The 22330-nt window shown below is 46.8% G+C and overlaps 1 protein-coding gene across 1 annotated transcript; it reads right to left on the reverse strand.

Moving 5' to 3' along the window:
* Positions 1 to 586: 586 nt before the first annotated feature.
* On the reverse strand, positions 587 to 20677 carry LOC126533769 (chitinase-3-like protein 1). Its single transcript, XM_050180961.3, has 10 exons — positions 20558 to 20677; positions 19862 to 19920; positions 17730 to 17927; positions 13323 to 13388; positions 11194 to 11462; positions 9466 to 9575; positions 7813 to 7906; positions 6859 to 7035; positions 4087 to 4206; positions 587 to 1420 (listed from the first exon to the last, which is right to left on the reverse strand). Exons 1-10 carry the CDS (start codon positions 20566 to 20568, stop codon positions 680 to 682), a joined length of 1845 nt encoding a protein of 614 aa, XP_050036918.1. The 5' UTR covers positions 20569 to 20677; the 3' UTR covers positions 587 to 679.
* Between the last annotated feature and the right edge of the window lie 1653 nt (positions 20678 to 22330).

A 22330-nucleotide genomic window follows, 5' to 3' on the forward strand; every position in this document is an offset into this window, starting at 1 on the left:
CCTCGAAATTGTTTTTGTCTCTACAAGGAAACGACCTAAATGAAATGAAAAATAAAAATGTCAGTATATCTGTCGGTACGTCACATGATTTTGTATAGGAAGGTGTAGGCAAGGTCTGCGCGTTCACACCACACTCGTGTTTGATAGTTTTTATTTGCCGTGGCTGCAGCTTGCATTGAGAAATGAACTTAGAAGAAGGGCGCACCATGTACACGAACTAGCAGCTGCTGCATGCCAAAATGCGACCATGATGAAGAAAGAGAACTGCGGAGCCACGTGCATGGTCCAAGGAGGTTATCTCGGGGATGACTGACAAAGCACGATAAGGAGTTGTCTACCTTTATGATCCATTTCTGGCGCTGATCGTGTGCCTAGGTTCTAAGGTATTGTTCAGTAAGTACGGCACCTAATTCATAGCTGCAGCTCAGTGTAAATCTACTGCTTTCTATTTCAGACGTGTTTAAGGTAAAAACGCTTATAACTTGGAGCGCGTCAGTCGTCGTCGCTTGAATATTTGAACGAACTCTGGCGTTCGCACTAATATGCTATGTCTATATATGTCCAGCGTGTCACTCGCTACACTCAATGCAAATGAAGATATATGATTTATTGAAACAAAAACAAGGATATCGCAAGGCCGCTACCGTACACAAACATGTGTTCAGCTAAACGCAGGACATCAAGACAACTTGCATTCGGGCCGGTTGGTGATCGCCGGCCAGTTGCATATTTGGCGCTCAATGTCAAAGATTGTATTCGGCGCGCAGTCCTTGACATGCGACGTCGAATGCACGCAGTGATAGTACTTGCTGCAGTCTGACTCATGTGGCAGCATCGTGTTGTCTTTGGCTCCTTTGCAGACATTCTTGCTCCTCTCCGTCGCTGTGGTTGCACCAGTTGCGAGTTTCGATGACGTCACAGGCGATTCTGTGGACGTCGCAGACGATTCTGTGGACGTCACTCTCAGTAGGTCACCGCGACCGGGCGAGGTGGTGGTCTCTGCTGGCAGCACCTTCGCAGGCGTACTCTGAACTTCCGCTGGAACTTTCGACGCAGGTACGTCTGCCGGCGACGTCGCAGCAGTGTTTGGTGAAGGAGCTGTTTCCTTGCCCGTTGGACCTTTCTGCGGGTTCGTTGATGTGTTGGTCTCGAGCTGGGATCGTGTCGATACCTTCTTTGCGTTGGTCGTTGTTGGCTTTGGTAGCGGTGCCACGGTGGGCCTCATTTTGGGAATGTCTGCGTCCCACCACGCCGCGTTCGGAGGATCGTAAGGATAGTCCATGTCGTCAGTTGCTTCCTTGAAGCTGGAGCGAAGGCCGTTGAGAAGGTTAGACTTTCCCGCGCATTGCGAGTTGTAGTCGTCCAGGTCCACGCTTCTGATGACTGCGCCGCGGTACTTGCGACCCATGATCATTTTTGCCTGCGATGCAGCAAAACAAAACGAGCATCAAAGAGCGACGAACTACGACCGCAGCAGGAGAAATAGGGTTTACTGAAATACCACATTTTTCTTTCCGGTACAGCTTCTTTCTTATGCCCTCGGAAAGTGCATGATGTACCCTAAGAAAGCTAGCGCATTAGTACCACATTTTTTTCCGGATACAGGCAACACGCCCACGTTATTAATGTGATTATTATTCTTTTGGGAACTTAACCCAGCATTTGGCATGTTTCTCTGTCCACACCTTACCGTTCCGCCGCCAATTTGGGTCAATATGTTGCCCATGGTTTAATGGGTAGAGCATCGGACTGCTGTTCTGTGAGTGAACCGGATTTCAAACCAACCATCGCCCTAGCCTGGCTCATTGGATATGTAATGTTCGGTATATGCCACCAGAGGCGCTTCAATGAGCCTCTGTTACATCAACTTGGCCGGCTCCGGTCGGATGACGACCAAAATGCACTCTGCTGGCCGAACGCTGTCGATGAGATAAAGAACGCCTTAACGTTTCCTCGTCGCCAGTCACGATGCAGCCTACCTTGTTCGCGACACGCACGCTTGAGTGCAGCGCAATACAACTGCGCAAACGCTCCATCACATGGCTGTTTTTTAGAGCGCAGCTCTTTGGCGTCCGTTCCTGGGTTTCGCGTCGTCGTCGGCGTTGTCGTCGGCCTCGTAACCAGCTCCGCCCCCCTTTCATCCCCCCAGCGCTAGCAGCGACCGACTGATACCGCTGGATGCCGCTGACGCCGCTAGAGAGTCAAGATAACGTGACTGCATAGAACACCGTCGCCGCCATGCAGAAAGAGGCGTCAGCGGCATCAGTCAGTCGCTGCTATCTCTTCCCTCCTCCCTTTATCGTGTTGTCCGCTTGCTGCGCGCGCTTCTGCCCCCATCGTTTGCCGCTGGGTGTACACGCCGCCCCCCTCCCCCCTCTTCCTGCGAGTCTCCGGTTGTCAAAGCGCCGGCTCGAACTTAATTCCTTTCTTCGCTCCTCCTCCAATCCAACCCCTGTGCGGTGGCAATCAGAGAGCCAGATCGGTGGCGGCGGATCTGTATATGTGCACCGCCCGAGCCGAAATTGCCGCTGCCGTTCGCCCTGTGCGGTGGCAATCAGAGAGCCAGATCGGTGGCGGCGGATCTGTATATGTGCACCGCCCGAGCCGAAATTGCCGCTGCCGTTCGCCACTGCGAAATTATCTTGCTGGTAGTAGCTGCCTACTTCGCCCCTACCGCACTCACGAAAGACGTCGTGCACTTCCTGCAACTCGCATTGACCGTCCATCGATCCACACCGATGTTAGTAGTGGGGGACTTTAATGTTGACATAAAGACAAACAGCAATTTCCTAACACTTATGCGGGAGAACATCCCGTTCCTCTCGCTCGTAACGCGTCCCACGGCTGTGACAACCTCGCGAGGCACTTGTACAGATCTCGTCTTTGAGAATCAAGCATTGGTGTACCAAGTCGAACATATATCAGTCTATTTCTCCGACCACAAAGCTTCCTTCATGACTGTCAAGAACTGTTAGTGGAGTCTTTGTTAAAGGAATACGTGTGAAAAATAAAAAAAAAAAATTCTGTGATAGCGCATACATGTGTTGCTCGATTTCTTTGCCTCAATCTATCGAAAAGGTGAAACAGCTTATTTGCTGCGCTCAAATTTCGCATTAGGAAGTAACGTAATCGTCGGTAATTTTTTTATATTTCGCCGGCTTCTTTTTGCAACCCTGACAAAAGGGCTACGTGAGACGTATCGTAAAGGAAACAACTCGATCGGTGGTTTCTGAAGGTGCTCTACAAATCTGCATATCATGCTTGGAGTCCTCAGCCAATAATTGAAAAGTTGGGCAATTAAAGTAAATTAATTAGGGAGTTATGGGGAAAACAAAAAAAATTGTCTGAGCTACCATAGGCTACTGCGAATAGTATGGGTTCTTTTTAATTCTATTCCGATGCACCTCTCATTTTTAAATTCTTGGCTCAAATTATGTGGGACACTCTGTATATGTTATAACCTAACGACTGGTTGGTTGGTATGTGATAATTTATTTTGCCTGTTCTTGAGCAATTCTGCTTTATCATCTGCAGATTTTAGCAATTTAATGAACTGGGAAAAGAGAAATGGGCACGCACCAATACGCAGTTCCCTAGCCCTCTTTTACTATGGCACATAACAGTTCTCCAGCTTTATATTATCTGAGAACGCCTAATAAGGAATAATGTCTCAAAGGAGCATGCTTTGCCTGTAAGGTCACCTCGTTAAACCGTCGAGTATAGTTTTATCTGCCATCCCTCGAAAGTGCCATCTTTCAGGCAATGCCTGAGGGTTTTGTGACCGTGACCGACAACTTTGCTTTTGGCTTAACCTTATACTAGCGCTGACGGACGCTAAGGCCCGAATGCAAAAAATATATTTGTACACTGGATTTTGTAAGAATAGGCAACAGTCAATGGTAGCATGGGCATTACAGTAGCGGAAGCTGCCTGCCAAAAATGAAGAGCTCCTACGACAAAAAAACAAAAAACAAAAAAAAAACAAAAAAAAAACAAGTTGGAGTTCACACCTGCTGCCGCCGCATTTTCCGCTGCCAGGTGTATGTGAAACCAATGAAAAGGTCTTATGGTATTAATATGCGCTACCTTGAGACGAATGCTCTCGTCGTCCTCGTAGGCCACGTATTCTTCGTCCTTCTTCAGAAACGGACAGGCCCCTTGGCTGGAGCGTCCCTGCTCCCAGCCGCTTTGCATCTCGGAGCATACCTGGAACACAGGTGAGCACGAAGCCTCGAGAAAAGCATCTCAACAGCCATTCTTTCAGACACTTATTTCTGACACAAGAGTGGCAGCATGGCGATGCTTAGGCCCGCACTTTTCTTGCTCGCTCTGTCTTGCTGTATTCCTAATGTCCTCTGCCAAACTGCGCAAATTCGGTGCCCGTATTCACACACACACACACACACACACACAAAAAAGATAGAAATAGAGAACGCTTACGCTAAAGCTATTTTTCATGAGAGGAAATTCTAGCCAATCTTCAAGGTGGATACATCTCTAGCGAATGCGAGCGCGCGAAAAGCCAATAACAGCTACGAACGAAAAGCTTTGTTAATATGTGCGCAGATCTTCCTGTAATAAATAATATTTTTGTCACTGTGAAGTCGCCCTTTGCGCATAAATGTGGCAAATATACCGAAGCCAAGGTGTCACAGTATTTCTCAGTGACATCCGCAGCAAATGCTCATTAAATAAACCTGAGCCTTGCACCTACAAAAAAAAAAAGAATACAAAAGAAAAATCGAGACTTGTTTGTAGGAGCAGCTGGCAGCCTATCGTGATGCTTGAGATATTATTAACGAACGTCGTACGAACAAGAACTTGCTTAATTTGGACTCTTGCCCGTGTATAGACAATGTGTGCTATATAGGTAACTACAGAGTTGCTTTACGATGTACGTGTTTCATTGTGTCGGCCTAGCCTTTAGACTTATTGGTATTTCAAGAATATCCTATGAAAAAGTCTGACACCCTAAGTTTCTGGACCCTATCCATAAACAGTGGAAATAATGCGAGACTCTACAGTGTTTACACCAAGTGGGCAGCATATGTTGAATCCAATTCGTCTAGCCGACCGCAACGAAACTTTCGGCTAGTTTTTTATAAAGTAGAGAAAGACAAAGCTTGACTAGAAATAAGTCCAGCAGCATGTTACACTACTGTAACACTTGAAGGCGAACGCCTGCCGCACACTTGGTAATGTATTAAGTGATTGATGGGAGGGGTCAGGCTTCTTGCAAGTCATGACGAGCCGCAGCGTGAAGTACACGGGAGGCAAGCCATTGCCTGCGAGCTTCGGCCTCCTCCCTACGTTGCCGTCTCCCATCGTCGCGTTGCTGCTTTCGCAGTTCGGCTTCTCCGGCTTCTCTGGCTCGTTTGCGACGCTTAGCTGCGGCTTCGCGCGAACTTATAGCATGGTCAGACTCACGACAACGACGTTTCTTTTCGACTTTACGTTGGATCCTCTCAGCAGGGGGAAGCAACACTAACGGCCGAACGCCTTGCTCCCGCCGGTCCGCTAGTCCCGTCTCTCGTTTCTCGCTTGGCGAGCGTACTTCCTAGGGGGGTAGGCAACGCTTTATTGATTGTTTGGATGCTTGTTTGACCTTGTTCTTTATTGAAACGTATGCTGTTCTTTGTGTTGTATGGGTGATTTCAGCGAATGCATGCCCTGTCCGCTTCCCTTTGCTGAGCGCTTGTAGCCTCTTCCTTAAGGGGGTATGAGCCGTTGCATTTTTTTGCTTGCTTACGGGTATGAGGCATTGCTTACGGGGGTACGAGCGATTGCATCTTAGCATGCTTAGCGATTGCATCTAAGCGCGAGCCGTTGCTGATTATGATATTTTTGTACCACTCGACTAGAGGCCGGACTTTTTAGGCATGAGTAATTGCAACAAACCACTTAAGGCCTTCTCGCCTTAATGGAACAAAAGATGGCGTCAGGCAGGTCATAGGTTGTGCGAGCCTTAATGCAGATGGCTTTTTGGAGCAACAGAACGTGCGGCAAGTGAAGGGAACTGCAGTCGAAGATGGTAGAAGATAAAATGAAGGTGTTAAATTCGAAAATTTCTGGGAGTAGGCCGGGGTTCGATTCGCGCAGAACTGGGGCGATACCATATAGCTAAAGGTGGTTTTCATTCACTAGTGAAAATAGCTCTGAAGATTTAACTGATAATGACGAATATTGATGGCCCTCGATTTTCCAATATAGGTAGTCTCTGGTATGAACCACTATTTGTTTAATGAAAATTTGCTTTAACAGTGTTCATTTACGCTTTCTTTTAGCTCGAAGAAAGAAAATACCTACTTTATGTTTACATTGGCAAAGCGAGCACATTGTCTTACCATTTTTCATCTCCATTGTAATTTCCTCATATTTCGTTTTTCCAGAGTGCACATTAATATAATTATGCTGCTTTTTTATTTTCGCTCGCATGTGTGCACGTTTACTCACAATTTACTTTTACGATTATAAGTTAATCGACAATTTTTGATGTCAAACATAAATTATACATAAACGCATCTTTACGACTACTACATTTTATCTTGTACTCATTGTACTGCGTCGTTTTTGTCTCGGGAAGTTTGTATATGCCTGCACTCTTAAACTCGAGTATTATTGCTTTATAGAATCAAAGCAACTGTAACGCTTCTTTATTTGGCATTTGTCCCCCGCCCCCTCTTCATATGTCGAGCCTTCAACGGTAACTTGAATAATAAATACTTGTTGGCTTGAAGGACGACATAGGATCTCTTCGTGCATACATTAATAACACGCACTGCGTTCTGGTAGTTCGACTGGCGCAGTAATGCTGCGCCTTAGAGTTCGTTACAGCGGAGTAACACTGCGTCTTCTCACCTCGAAGGATGACAGGAATCCATTCTGCTTGGTGTAATTAGCCTGTCGGCCCTCGAACACAATGTGCCTTCCGAAGCCTGAACCCGTAGCCGAGTACGTGCGACCCGACAACGTCACTTCCGGCACCACCCTCGAGCGCTCGGCGCCTCTCTTGACGATGAGCTCGAGTCTGTCAATCTGCGAGAAACGGAACGGAGAACAAGGAAATTAGGCTACATATTGAAACGTGTCTCTTAAATGAGATATATGCGCAGGCATCTATCAAAAGATGACGTAATGACGACACAGAGCTGCAATGAGCCGTGAACACAAATCTCAAGGACGATTTCTGCATGAAGTCTGTATATTAGCTGTGTGGAGGAAGCTTAATTTATTTATAATTTCGACTGTTTGAGGGATATTGTATTTGAACCCTTATTTAACGCTTCTTCTGGAAGTACATGCACCATAGCTGAAGTTTATCACACCAATAAAACGGTCAGTATGTTTTCTCTAGACAACTTAAATCTACTGGAGGACAAAGCGGGTCTGTAAGAGTTCGTGAGAAAGCCTCACGACTGCCTCATTATTGTGCGAGTGATTCACTTAAACTTTCTTTAACAAAAGATGCCTTTCTTGCTCACATTACGGATTTCGCAATCGAGGTAATCGGGAAAAGGAAGCAAATACAGGGAGGAGCTGAGCGACATGCAAGCGTATGAGACGCAATTATTCCGTGGTTTCGTGCTGGGAATATGATATTTGAGCGTACATTTATTGGCGTCAAGGTTCTCCAATGTCGATATCGATCCGCCCATATTAAACCATAAAGGAAAAAAGAATATGCCCCCCCCCCCCCCCCCTTTGTTCCTTAATATTTAGTCAAACATTTATTTCCTTGTGCTATTATTCATTCCTCAGTATTCAACCAACTCGCTCAGCAACAAACCACACTTAGATAAATTACGTGCTTACATCAGACATGTCCATGGTCTTTGACACGTTCAGCCCTGCGCCTTGCGGAAACTCTTGGCAGTCGCTGCTTTTTACAAAGAAGAAGTTGACCACTCTGAAAAAAGAAAGGTAACAGACGCATGAATGTGATCTGCGCTTCCAGGAATATGTCTGCAGCCATGCTGTGAAACAAAGACAAGCCCGGCGTACGCGCATCTAAGAGAGAAGGGTTAGAAACACAGCAACGAGGAGGATTAGGCGTACTGGTACAGCATTCCCATAAGTAATGCGCAAACAAACCGATAAAGTGAAACAAAAAGTAAGCGCAGAAACTCCCGTGGCAGCTATCTAAAAGGTGCGTATGCACTTGCTACTAATCGCCCGCTTTTCGTCGTCGTATTATGCTGCTGCGTTTGGTAGGATGACGAGCAACACCGCGAAAGGCACGTAGAGAAACGGAGAAACGCGATTGCAACGCGGCTAGGTGACTGTTTGTTCAGTGTCCCGTTCCAAAGGGCATGCCAAGAAAGGATCGTCCTACTTAGCATCGCGTCGCGCCATTTGTCACGCGATGTGACACGGGCGCCGCGCAACGTCGATACGTGTCACACTTTGCATTGCAGTGGCGGTTGTATTCCACCAGGTGCCCCGGCATGCAGCAGTTGCACGTGGCACTTGCACGTAGCACTTGCATGCTGCACGTGGCTGGACCTGGTTAAGTCAAGCAGGCATAGCGATGGTTTCTCACCGCCCCGTTTCGAAGGGTATGAAAATAAATTACCATAGTCACCATCAACATCATCGTTATGATGTGACATCGATGTCACATCATGACATCATGACATCGATGACAACATCGATGATGTGACATGGCGTAGTCTGGCGCACACGTCACGACGCCTCGCAAGTTACGAATCGCTGCTGAAGAAGCAAAACGTAGATCTACGCGCGCGGCTGCAACCAAGAAACATCGGGCTGAACCCACCATCGTACGTGCTATTAATGTATGCACGAAGACGTCCTATGTCGTCCTTCCAGGCAACAAGCATTTATTATTCAAGTTACCGTCGAAGGCTCGACATATGAAGAGGGGTCGGGCGACAAATGCAAATAAAGAAGCGGTACAGTTGGTCTGATTCTATAAAGCAATAATACTCGAGTTTAACAGTGCTGGCACATTAAAACTTCCTGAAACAGAAACAGCGCTGCACAAGAAGTACAAATTAAAATGTAATAGTCGTAAATATGCGTTTATGTATAATTTATGTTCGACATCGAAAATTGTCGATCAAGTCAGAATCGTAAAAGCAAATTGTGAGTAAACGTGCACACATTCGAGTGAAAATAAAGAAAGCAGCCTAATTATAATAATGCGCAGTACAAGCCGCCGCACAAGGCGTAGCTTGCCGTCGATGCCGGGCGGGCTGTTCGTTTACCCTGTTGTGCGTGGAGCCAAAAGTTGGAGCTCCTATGGAGCCGCTCCTACGCGGTGACTGGGCTGCGTGCGGCCGCGCAGGCCTGTAGCCTTTCTTTCGTTTTTGTGGGATAACCATTTGCGACATCTTGATACTGAGAAAAAAAAAAAAAAATCTTGCCTGCTGCGCCTTATCGTTTTCCCCGCGTCAGCATGCAGTGAAGTTGGATTCGCGCAAGCAAGGCTCGTTCCCAACTCACTCTGAGAGCCTGTTAACGTTGAACAGGTGGTGCGTGGAACTGTCGAAAGCGGGCAGAGTCAGGATGATGTGCCACTTTGCTATATATCCTTTGAACCTCTCCCGTATTTCCTGCAAATAAATAAATAAATAAATAAATAAATAAATATGACAAGCATGGGAAGGCAAATGAGATACTCGGAGACATGCAAACGCGTGAACACATCGAAACGAATGCGAGAAGTGGATGGAGCAAGCAGCAACAACACCGCACAGCACCTGCCGACATTCCAGAAAGAAGGGTGTAGAACCATATTATAGGGACACATAAGGCAGCAGAAAAATACTTTGGAATAACTAAGTACTCTTTTTCAACTCTGTTTTCGTTAATTCTGTGGCAAGAGGTTGATTATATTCATTCACTCAAGTAATTTTATTCAGTGCCCTGCGATTTGGTGGGGTGGGCCTGGACCCCGCCTAGGTTTCGGCCACGGGTTGTTGGCCCTTGGCAGCTTCCTCGGCTCGCTGGACGGCCCGGAGTTGGTGCTGCAGGTCCGAGCTGAGCAACGCAAATTCCCAGCGCGCGCGGAGGCTGTCGCTGTTGAGGCTGCATCAGCGTTATCGTGTATTATATCCGTACATTCCCACAGGATATCCTCCAGGGTGGCTCTAGAGTCGCAATGTCTGCACTTGTCAGTCGTGTAGAAATCTGGGGCGCTATAACGTAAAACTATTCCAATATGTTTCTATTTCAATCTCCTGACGTCAAATTTGCGTAACCACCGACGCAAGCACCGGGCGGTCACACACAGGGTTGTCTGTACAGCCCAATCGAACACTCTCCTCGTCCATAGGAGGTCACTTTTGTTTGCTTGAAAAACGAATAACATTGCCTACACTGAGCGGCTTGTCGTATCTAATTGGCTGACAAGAGACAAGGAGAACGCTCAAGTGGAGAGGGATCCGCTGGGGCAGAGCTAGTGCACTGAAAATCGATAACCGGATGAAGAGGGTGGTGCCGGCGTCTGCGATTGGTCGGCTTTCCCTTACTTAGCTTGTGGTGGTTGGTCGAAAATCGCAGCGGCATGCAACGGAAGCTTAAGAATGACACTAAAGCTTACCCTCAGCAAAGAAGAGTTGGCAGAATGAGGTGGTAAACGTGCCGAAAGTGCTCGAAAACGTTACACGGCCACGCAAGAAGTTTTATTATACGCAAATACATCCATGCTCTCCGGCAGTTTCGAGTAGCCAGCGTCTCAGCGATCGGCGGCAGCCATCTTTTATTCCTTTCGGAACGGGGCAGCCTGCGGCTATTCAGAAGGAAACTCAGTTTTGTTCGGCATATTAATGCATCTTTATCGCGTATACGTCCCTTTGACGCGGTGAGTTTGTGCGGTTTTGTGACGTCGCGTGACAGGCAGGTGAAGTGGGTGCAGCCCGAAAACTTCTTACCAATAGCCGAGGGCCAATGGCGAAAAGGGGTCGAATCAGAAATAACTGTTTTTCTTTTTTCTGTGAAATCATGCATAATCAGTATGTACACATCATATCAGATAGGGGAGCTATCGCAGTTTTCGTGACGTCGCGTGACAGACAGGTGAAGTGGGGGTGGTCGAAAAAAGTTTTTGACCAATCGTGGAGGGTCGATAGCAGAATTGGAATAGAAAATTTTGGAATAGTTTTACGTTATAGCGCCCCTGTCCCTGTCTCGTGGAATGTCTGCGATGCTAGAGTGACACGTAAGCCTTACCCATAAGAAAGGGTGTATGAATTTAGCCGTGTCCCACGTCCAGACCGTGTCCTGCGCTGTCCTTGAGCCGGAAAAGAAGTCGACAACGATGCCGTCCAAGCCGTACGTCTTGACCCACTGCGAGATGCTGATCACCATGTCCCTGTAGAGGTGCATCTGCCGCAGGAACTGCCAGTACCTCTCCACTGTCTCGTGCGGGCCACCGATTCCGAGCAGCAGCTTCAGTTTCGGGTTCCTCTTCTTCAGCTCGCTCATTTCCCGAAATCCGCCTTGTGGAGAAGAATAAGGAAAAACAAACGCGCATTTTTACTCAAGCTTGACGGAACGAAGAAAAAAAGAAGTTGACACTGGGAGTAATGTTAGAAGACTTCAAAAGATGGCGGCATGGATTAGAGAGCAAGCGTGGGAAGCCGAAACTCTAATAGTTGAGATTAACCGGAAGAATTCGAGCTGGCCACTCTGCGATGCTATTCGTAAAGCGGATGACCAGCAGTTTGTTTTAGTTACAGATAGAGCGTGAATGGAACGCAAAGGCCGTCGATGTTATGAGGTGTGATGAGATTTGGATTACTGGCGTAAAATGTAGTTGACTGAGAAAAGTTTGGAGGACGCTTAAGCTTCGCCTTGAGGATGGAACGCGATAGCATTCAGAGATCCCTGACTGCTCCTCACGCTTCCGGGCAGCTGCAGTTTATGCATAAACTGCAGCTGGAAAACTTACGGGCAGATGTACCCGTAATGTATTCCCGGAAACACTGGCGGCGAACGCTATATATGCGCGAAAGCGAGCTTCCATGGTTCTTGTGTTGAGCCGGCGGCGCCGCTCCTACTGAGATAAACCTGAAACGGCAGCTGGAAACCGCTCTCCCGTTAAAAGGGGTTTACGTTTGAGTTCCTTCGTAACAGAGTTATGTTTTCTCATATATTAAAATTACAATCCGACGCTATCGTATCTGTAGGTTGAGTGCGAGTCGTCCTTTACGAATTTTCTGACGCATCGCACTCCGAGAAGTTCAATTATTTCAATAACGCATCTGCGCCACGCGGAGGGTCTGCGTGGATCGGGATGCGTGGTTTGAGATTATTTTCTTGGCCGGAGACACCGCCGCCGCCACCGACACCGGATTTTCTGCGACGTGAGGCCCTTAGCGCTGTCGCGTTAAATGAAGTATTTGGAGACTGCTGTGAGAGGATTTCGCCATGCCGGTGCAAAGACTCAGCTGCTTATGATTATCGTGACGTATATTCGCCGGGGGATAAAGTATGAGGCGCGTGATTAGATTGGCAGGCAGAAAGAGAGAGAGAGAGAGAGACAGGTAGATAGATAGATAGACTGCGCATTTAAGTAACGCGAAACAAGACTTAGTTGCGAAGAATGCTGGATAAAAGGTAGTCACATGCGTGACAAACCGAGAACTCCCCTTATTCTCCAAGGAACACTAAATTGTATTTCAACACCCCCTATTTTCCTTATTCTAGCGGCCAAATCAGAAATGTTCGAAACGCGCAATCCTTATCGCAACAAATATACTGCAGATAGTAGAAAATGGTGTTCGGACTCGGCATTCCAGCAGGAAATGTCATTTGAACGCAGGTTAAGTGTTTCATTTCACATTTGTGCTCCGTATGCACTCGTTGTCAGAAGCTTACAGGGCGATGCTTGCGTCAAAAAGCGGAATTTCTGCCTATTCCGTGCGCGCAGCCGCAAAATTAAGAAAGGGCCAAGTTAAACGCAGCCACACACTCCTATCAGTTCAAAGCTGTGTAGGTTGGCTACGCGGAAATTCAGTTTTAAGATGATTTTGCACCATGTCAACTCTTGACGTCAATCGTTGAAACGAGTGTCGTCTAGCCATCAATTCGGCTGACCAACGCTAAAATTAAAAGGAAATTATGAGGGCCTACGTTCCTAAAACAGCATATGATTATGAGACACGGCGTAGTGCGAGACTCCGGAATAATTTTGACCACCTGCGGTCCTTAACGTCCACCCAGTGTATGGTACACGGCCGTTCTTGTTTTTGTAACTACTGCGGGTCGAGGCTGCTGTGAACGCCGTAAATATATGTAAAACATAAGTTTCACACCCAACCGAAAGAAGGAAAGAAAGACACAGAGGAATGACTTACGATGTGGAGGTAGCATCCATATCGGATTGTAGAGGAATGATTTAGAGTAAGACCGGGCCTCTGGATCTGGATAGAAAGAAGGCAAGTTTCCTGGTGCTGAGCAACATGGTGGGTGGCAGTAAAACATATGACCGTTCGCTTCTTGCATAAGAGACAATGAGATGGAAGAGGTTAAAGTATTCGAGCTAATTGTTGCACGCGTAGGCGACCACAGGCAGCGTTTTGTGCTTGACGCGGCCATTGCGATTGTCAGCGCTGTATTTACGAGAAATACGTGAACATGCCGGAGTCTTTCAGACGCTGCCTCTGCATCCGTAAGCGTCGAAACGATGCCTCCCATTCACAACAGCTGGACAGAAGCAAGGTAATGCTGTTTGCCTCTGCTTGGAGCAAGTCAGACTATTATTGTTGTATTTCGCCTAATTACAGAAGTAGTTACTATTACTTAATCAACTACTCGTCTATTACGTTGAGAGCAAAAGCGTACATGAGAAAATTGTAGAACATCACGAAAAATTTCCCATCCCAGCTTTCTGTTGCTCAATACGCGCCACATAAAACTTATTATACAAGCCCGACAGAAAGCCCGCGAAATACGAAAGAGAGCCGCGCCACCATACGGACGGACGAAAAAAAAAAAAGCTTTAATGAGAAAAGGACCTACGAGGTTGCCAGCTCGGGCTCAGGCCACCCGGGCATTATGGGCATTATACCGCTGCCCAGGCTCGCTGGATAGCCCATAGTTGGTCGTGTAGTTCCGAGCTAGTCAGAGCGCTTAGCCATCGCTCCTCGAGAAGGTCCGGTTCTATGTTGTCCCCTGCATATAATGCTCTGATCTCTGTGCATTTCCATAAGATGTGTGCCATGTCTGCGTGTTTGTGCTTGCAGAGCTTGATGCTCGCGTTTGGGCATTGTCTTGCATTTATTCCGTTTAAATGTGTTGGGTTTCAGAACGTTCTGGTTTGCAACCTCCTCCAATCTGTTTTTCGAGACCTGTCGAGTTGTTTATGGGGTTGTGGGCATGCTTCTCTTTGTTTCGTATAGTGTGTCAGTATGTCGTGGTACGTGGCCAGTCTGTCCCTGTCGTCTTGTATAGCTGCTTCGTCGTCGTCGCCTCCGCCGCAGTCCTCCCCACTTCCCTGGGAGTTGCGGGGTGTTAAGCCTTCCCTGTCCGAACCGCGGTGGGTTAGTTCTTGCGCGGCTCGGTGGGCCTTCTCGTTGAGGTTGGGAGGCGCATTCGTGGTTACTTCTCCCATATGTGCCGGGATCCTTTTGAGGTATTTGGGTGTGATTTTGCCGTTATTCATGGGACCAACTGCAATGCATGCTCACTGATCTGGAGAGGCAAAGCCGAAGGGTGGGTCTAAAAATTAATCTGAAGAAAACTAAAGTATTGTTTAACAGTCTCGGAAGTGAACAGCAGTTTACAATAGGTAGTGAGGCACCGGAAGTGGTAAGGAAATACATCTACTTAGGACAGCTAGTGACTGCGGATCCGGATCATGAGACTGAAATAATCAGAAGAATAAGAATGGGCTGGGGTGCGTTTGGCAGGCATTCTCAGATCATGAACAGCAGGTTGCCATTATCCCTCAAGAGAAAAGTTTATAACAGCTGTGTCTTACCAGTACTCACGTACGGAGCAGAAACCTTGAGGCTTACGAAAAGGGTTCTACTTAAATTGAGGACGACACAACGAGCTATGGAAAGAAGAATGATAGGTGTAACGTTAAGGGATAAGAAAAGAGCAGATTGGGTGAGGGAACAAACGTGAGTTAATAATATCTTAGTTGAAATCAAGAAAAAGAAATGGGCACGGGAAGGACACGTAATGAGGAGAGAAGGTAACCGATGGTCATTAAGAGTTACGGAATGGATTCCAAGGGAAGGAAAGCGTAGCAGAGGGCGGCAGAAAGTTAGGTGGGCGGATGAGATGAAGAAGTTTGCAGGGACAACATGGCCACACTTAGTACATGACCGGGGTAGTTGGAGAAGTATGGGAGAGGCCTTTGCCCTGCAGTGGGCATAACCAGGCTGATGATGATGATGATGATGATGATGATGATGATGATGATGATGATGATGATGCCGTTATTGAAGTCTTCTGCTCTGCGGTTCAGGGTTTTGGCCGCCTCGGTGGAGACACAGCCCTTTGTGAAGTTCCAAATGGCCGTCTTGGAGTCGCTGATTATTGTTCTGTCTTGTTGGCGACCGTTGATGACGGCCAATTCGATTGCCATCTCTACCGCTGCCTCCGACGATCTGTTACTTATTGAGCTCGGTTTCACGGTCTTTCCTTTCGTATTTACGACCGCCATCGCGAAGAGGGAGGCACCCTCGCCACCTCCGACACCACCATTTGGTCCCGGTTTCGGGGTTACCGGACGGCGTCTACGAAGAGCATCCCCTCCCACGCGCCGCGGTTCTTGAGGATCATTTTCGTGCGGCATTTGCTTCTCTCGACATTGTGCACGTGGTGCATGTTCTTCGGGATATTTACCGTGTTTATTGCGGATCGGACGTCCAGTTGGATCTGCGTCTTGGGGCCCTTCATTTCGCGGTAGTTTATGCCCATATTTTCCATGATTTCTCTGTCCGCCTTGGTTCCGGAGAGTCTTTCGAGTTGCGCTATTATCTGTGCTTCCGCAATTTCGTCCAGCGTGTTATGTACCCTGAATTGTAGTAACCTAATACATACCTTGATAACTAGAACAAGAGTGAAAAAAGTTGTCGGATGCTGTTTTCGACGGAGAAAAGAAACGTGCCTTTACAGCTCGAGGACAGAAAGTACTGCTTTTGTTGTCGATAGAAAGGTATACCGGGAAGGGAGAAGAAAAAGCAAATGCATTGTGGAAGAGTTAGCGGCAAGGAACGCCATCTGATAAAAACATCCCAAAAAGCAAGGGAACGTTTTATTGCTGACAAAACAGTGGGGATTGCCTAATTAGCGTGATGGATTGCCGCCGGGATGACGGGATCACTGGTGTACGTCACCGTCGGGTGCGGGATTTAGCTACAAAAATGCGCACCAGACGGACGGTTGCTACAGGGTTATATAATCACCTTTAAATAAATCATGGAATGTCAGAAAATAAAAGAAATTATTGGTGGTTTCTCGAAATGACTCTCAACAATATTAACTTCGTTTTCATCGTGCACGATTAACCGTGCTGTTTTAAAGCTCGGTTAGCTGGGCGACAATGCATATATTCTGCCCTATTGTTCATAAAGATTAAGAAATTTTGCAGGCGATGCCCGAATTTAATTATGCTGAAAACAAAAGAAACGAAATGCTACGAAGGTTCATGAAGCAAATGGTCACGTAGCTTGCTTTAACATTTGCTACATACACCGCAGTCTAGTATTTTGCCCGTCTCAGATTTACCTACGTTCTCCTTGCTAAACTTTCTATCTGTATAATGTAACCTTATCTTTCTCTGTATTGATCTCGGCTTTCGTGCTTTTCCCCACTAATACCCTAAGCGTGTTTTGGTCATCTCGGTCGCTGACCCGTTAAGGCTCCCATCGGCTTTGAACCTCAGTGCTTCCCGAAGGTGGGCGTTTCATGTATGCAGAGCAAGTTACGCCACGTTGCGGCAAATTCGCTCAGCATATTGGTCATGTTTCCCCACTTCACTTTCAAAGAAATATGGTGGACACGGAGGGGGTATACCATACTCCTACTACGAATTTGTTCGAATGACCGGCTTTCTAGATGGACTTGTGAGACGTTAGACGTTGCTGTACTGTTTTGCTAATGCACATCAAGTGTTGGGTAGAATGACGTGAAGCTTCGATTAGTTGTTTACGACTTTCAGGGACGATACAGCTTCTTTTCTGAATCAAGCCCTTTCTTCCCTTTAGTTCTTGCCTTTATTTTGAAATCTTACTTATTCAATTTCTGTGCTATTCATGGGCTATAGTTGTTAGCATACGTCAGAATGAAGCATTAACAGCAAATGTTTTTTATGTGGGAACCAACTCTGACTGATGTTTTACCTTCAGTATGTGTAGTGACGGCGGTCGCACTGGAATGAAGTTCTTGTGTGGTTGCGTGGCGATCCTTTCGTTTGACTGAAGGTCCTAAAGCGCTTCCTTAACTTTTTTACACATGCGCTACTTTTCTTACATATTACATTTACTGTTCCTTTTTATTTAGCTTGTTTTGCTGCAACGAATGTTCCCCAGGTACTGCTGTAGTTTGTTCGCTTCACTGTGATCGAGCCCTCTCACTGCAATGCCTAAATGGTTATGTAGGTAAATAAATAAATAAATAAATAAATAAATAAATAAATAAATAAATATCCCGTTTACGGGCTATCCGATGTCTCAAGGTGGATGCGTGCCACTACTACAAGAGGCAGTAATCAACACACGCTGGGTGTAACAGGAGCACGATGTATTTACCGAGGCTCAGCTCCTTCTCGGTCAGCTTTATCGCGCCGGTCTTGTTGTCGATGGTCACGTGTGAGTAGATGACCGCATCGCACAGCTCGGCGGGGATGTCTTTCGCGCTGAAGTTGTGCGGCGCCGGTCGATAGCGGGAGAAGGCGTCCCAGACGCAGAACGTGTAGAACGTGGGTTTCTTCGCAGAAGCAGCAGTAGCTGTAAACGTGAAAAGCATTGTAAATCACGCGTTGCGCATCGATGCTACAGCGTATGCGTCCCTCCAAGGACGAACACGACGTTGCCGGTTCGGCGCCCAGGCATTTTTGGCGGCGTTCCGAGGGAATGTGTACAGGTTAAATATCTTAGTCCAAATATAGACTACAAATCACACGAAGAATTGGTGCATGGTAGCACCATTAAAAAAAATTGTTAGTTGCATTACGCGAAACAATGGAACGTGGGTTGCGCAGCATTTCATTTAGATTCAGGTTAAACCCATCGACCTCCACTTGAAATAATGACGGAAATTACGGAACAATTTACGGAAAATTACGGAAAACTACGCAAGACATTTACTTATTCGTCTCTAATTACCGGAAAATGTTCAATACATATGTGCAGCAGTCTGTGGCCTTGGGTTGGTTGGTGTTCCTGAAACGCGAGACACTGCAGCAAGACGACGACAAATAGGAATGGAGACAGCGCAAGCCTTCAGTAACGGCAGTGGTTAGTAGTGCAGGAACTCCTTATCTATAGCGCGCACCGCCCCACGCATACGTGAACAAATTGCATGATATACGAAATATAAATCGTAAAGATTTTTTTCAAAATACGTCAATAGTGGAAGGCTGCAAATAAAACGCACTTAACTCCAGTGACAGTCTTTAATTATTAGCGCTCATCAATGCTTTTACGAGTGTTTGCAAGAATTGCCCGTTCATTCACTTCTTTATCGCGGATCAATACGTTGCAGATATTACACGCATTCACTGTCCCAAAGCATTCAAATCTAAACTCTTCAAGCTTCTCAGACAGCTTTTTATTGCGATAGCAACTATCACGACGCTCGAGGCGCAATTCAGACCGTCGTTGCCGCCGTCGCCGTCGCCGTGCTGTCCCGCTGTCGACGGTGCGCGCGCGGCCTGCACTGAAACACAGTTACACTGACTCCCGAGACGAGCAGTGCGTTTGGCAGCGGCGACAATGAGGCGAAGTGGACGCACCATCAACGTTTACCGCTATGGGGGCTCGGCTCGGTGTACACATAGCAGGGCTGCGTTCGGCCTACGGCCGCTGGCAAGAGTGTCGTGCGCGCGCTCATTATTGGCGCACAAGCGTTTCTGCTGAGCTGCTTGCGCCTGTGCTCAGTGGTCTGAGCGCTTAGCGTCAAGGTTAAGCGTTATCTTACATTTCACTGGCTGCTCTGACTAACGCCGATGGTGCATCGTCGGTTTTCATCTCGGGCGCAATCGAGGTGCCACGTCTCCGATGCCGGTGTGCTCCTCCCCGATGCGAGCGTTGTGAGACGCCCATCAGCCGCCAGAGGGCGGTTGCTTCTGCTTTACCCTACTTTACCTTACTTTACCCTGCAGCGGTTGCGCTGCTTTACTTAGTTCTTAATAAAGCAGAATACGTTACAGAAATATCTGTTTATATTGGCAAGCTACGGAGAGCATATTGTGTTGTACGGTTAGAAAGGACATTTATGCCGCTCAGAGGTCTCATAACAAAAATTGAAATTTTTTATATCTGTACCCATTAAGTTAGCCAATTGTCTAAGCTTTTTTTGTCTACAATAATTTTTTCTCACTGTCAGTGGAACGTATTCTCAGGAACATTGATGTGCATCGCACCGTGTGCTCGACCAGCGAGAGGTCTCGGAAATTTACGTTTCTTGAGAGTGAAAGTTGTTTGCATTTCCTGAAAATATTTACCATCACTCGTAAAGGAAACCCAAAAGAAAAATAAACGCGAAGCAACGAGTGAACAGAATTTTTCAGAGCTCAACAATTACTTAGCGCGAGTAGGAGTAGTAGCTGAAGAAATTTAGAGATAGTATGTCAAGCCTAGTAGAGTTGTGAGAAAAAGTCCGCTTGATTTCATTTGTAGTCAATGAAATTGTGGCATGGACTAGTGAACTTAAAACGTACCGGAACAGCAAACGACGATGTACGCGACCGCGAAGAATACGAGGGCTTTAGACGAAGACCTGCAACATAGGAGAGAATGGCGAGTTCAGACGGCATCGCTCAGATGAAGTCGGGTCAGAATGAAGACGGGATTCTGAAAATAAGCTGGAACATGTGGCGCGACTTGCCCAACATTAACTCAAAGGAAACTGAGCATTTCGTCCAAAAACATGTTCGCCTCCTCTTGTATTAAGATATGTGTAGCTTAGACGTTTATAGACAATAGTGATTCTAATTATAGCAAAGAAGAGGTAAAAAATCTGGCTATACAAATTTCTATTTGGTTTGCTAAAAATTTTGCTAGGCCAAATAAAAAAAATGGTGATGATTGGAGGTCTCTACACTTCGTTTTGAGCATGTGTTATGTTTAATATAAACAATCCAGTTCCGGCCCCCTGAAGCATCAAAGCATGACAAAATTCTCATAGATATAGAAAGTACAGAACTAAGTTATATTAAAACCAATAAACCTAAATAATCCCTAAGAACCTGAAAGAGCCACTGAATAATTTTACACGTGATTCGATGAAAGTAGCCAACCAAAAAACCACTTATAATAGTTTGAATTGAACTCCTTCCTACCGTTGACTTGTCACTGCTCATGACATGGTTTATCCGCTTGAGCAGTCAAGTGTCAGGCGAAATTAAATTACTCACCTGAACACCATGGCTACGTTGAATATGAAGCGCGCTTCTGAGGAAAACTAAAGAGACATAGTTTAGTGTCGAACTGCAGCACGGACAATCGGCCCGAATACGTCGTTTTGTCTCAAGGGGTACTTCGCAATGCTCGCACGTTGCATCAATGTCAATTATTCCACACTCTTATCAGCGCTTTATCGTGCCCTCGTTTAACAAAAGGCCATGCGGCGAGATTGTCTGTTCAGTGAGATTACAGGTTCATCTGCTTGTACGGGGCTCTGCCTGTGATCAAGGAATCGATGAAGCATGTCAGAAGACTAACCAACGCTGGAAATTGGAGTCTTCTGTCCGTCCGTCCGTCCTTTTTGTTGCATTGTGCCGTCTTCCTGCGAACGATTCGTCATCCTCTGCTTGACCCACGTCATATGACTGGTTGGCTGGGATATTTTTTTAATTCTCTCGTTGTCGAAAAAGTCGCAGTTCCGCCCGAAAGGCGAAGCATCGATTCCGATAGCAAATTAGTAGACAGCCATAATAAGTAGGGATAGTAGTCTTATCGGCCGTACAGGCTTGGCAACAATGACTTACTAACTAAATTAACAAGCACGGTATCAGCGCGGCCAGGCAAACATGCACGCGCCCCACTCGATGACCGCGGACACTCGCTGTGACAGCGCTAGAGTGAGGAAGCGCGGCAGCAGCAGCGACCGAAGTGACCTTCGCGCTTTCCATCGCTTCAACGCAAGCGTAGCGGCGAGAACGCAGCACGCGCAATGCTACGAGCCGTCGGCCTACCTAGACTCTGCCCCCAAGTAGCAGATCGCTTTCAACATAAAGCCCGCGCGTCCGCGCGCGTCCGCACCAACGCAGTTGTTGCCGCAGTAGAACACCCCCCTGGCCGCCCTCCCCCCAGTTTCGAGCGCGCGGCGGAAGACGGCGCGCTTCATCCCCGCTTTCTTTCCTTGCGCACGTCAGATTGAGCCGCGATCGTCGGCTTACCCTCGCACGCTTTCACTTGCACATACAGCGTACAGCGCGCGGCAACGGTGTTACCACTTTCGGACTTTAAACGTAACATCACGGCGACGCCCACGCCTACGGCAGAAATGCGCCTGGAGTGTTCGTATAATTGCTATTGCAATAATACAAATGATGGACATGTAGCTCCATGTCAGTACCTAGTGCAGGTAAACTCTTTTCAGGAGTGTAACCTCACCCTCACACAATGCACTGTGAGGCACTCTAAATAAATAAATAAATAAATAAATAAATAAATAAATAAATAAAGTTGATTGCAAGGGGCGCCTACGGCATCAATACCATGGCAGGCTTAACCCGATAAGGTAGTGAAGAACATGCAATAAATATGTACCCACAACGCAAATTCCTAGTAAAAGTCAAGTACGAAAAATAAAATATTGAGGTGTAAGTTCTGCAATGAAACTTAAGTTCCGCTGCTTTTGGTTAAGATGACCAGCGCATATTTGGCAACCATGGTTTCACAGGCCAGACAGGCAAGAAACAGCAAGGCAAGGCAGGCAGATAGGCGTAGTATTTTTGTCATTCACATATCGTAAAATGAGCAGATTTCAAGTATTTGAAACATGTATTCTGCTTAGCGTAATAAAATATTTAAAAAAAAATCAGGTTTCGCTAACAGAAAGATTAGGTTCCAATCTACGCTGTGATATCATCTGGTGCGATAGACCAATGCGACCTAACATCGAACGATTGAGCAATGCACTACATGAAATGGTTGATATCAAGATGACTAAATCCATGGTACTG

The sequence above is a fragment of the Dermacentor andersoni genome, chromosome 7 (assembly GCF_023375885.2).
Source record: "Dermacentor andersoni chromosome 7, qqDerAnde1_hic_scaffold, whole genome shotgun sequence".
Taxonomy (NCBI): Eukaryota; Metazoa; Arthropoda; class Arachnida; order Ixodida; family Ixodidae; genus Dermacentor; species Dermacentor andersoni.

What these genes read in the sequence shown, in the direction of transcription:
- LOC126533769 (XM_050180961.3), bottom strand. An exon ending in CATCGTCGTTTGCTGTTCCG is followed by an intron (nt 17,928 to 19,861) that starts GTACGTTTTAAG and finishes TCACGTTTACAG; the next exon opens with CTACTGCTGCTTCTGCGAAG. An exon ending in AACGTTAACAGGCTCTCAGA is followed by an intron (nt 7,907 to 9,465) that starts GTGAGTTGGGAA and finishes TTCTTTTTTCAG; the next exon opens with AGTGGTCAACTTCTTCTTTG.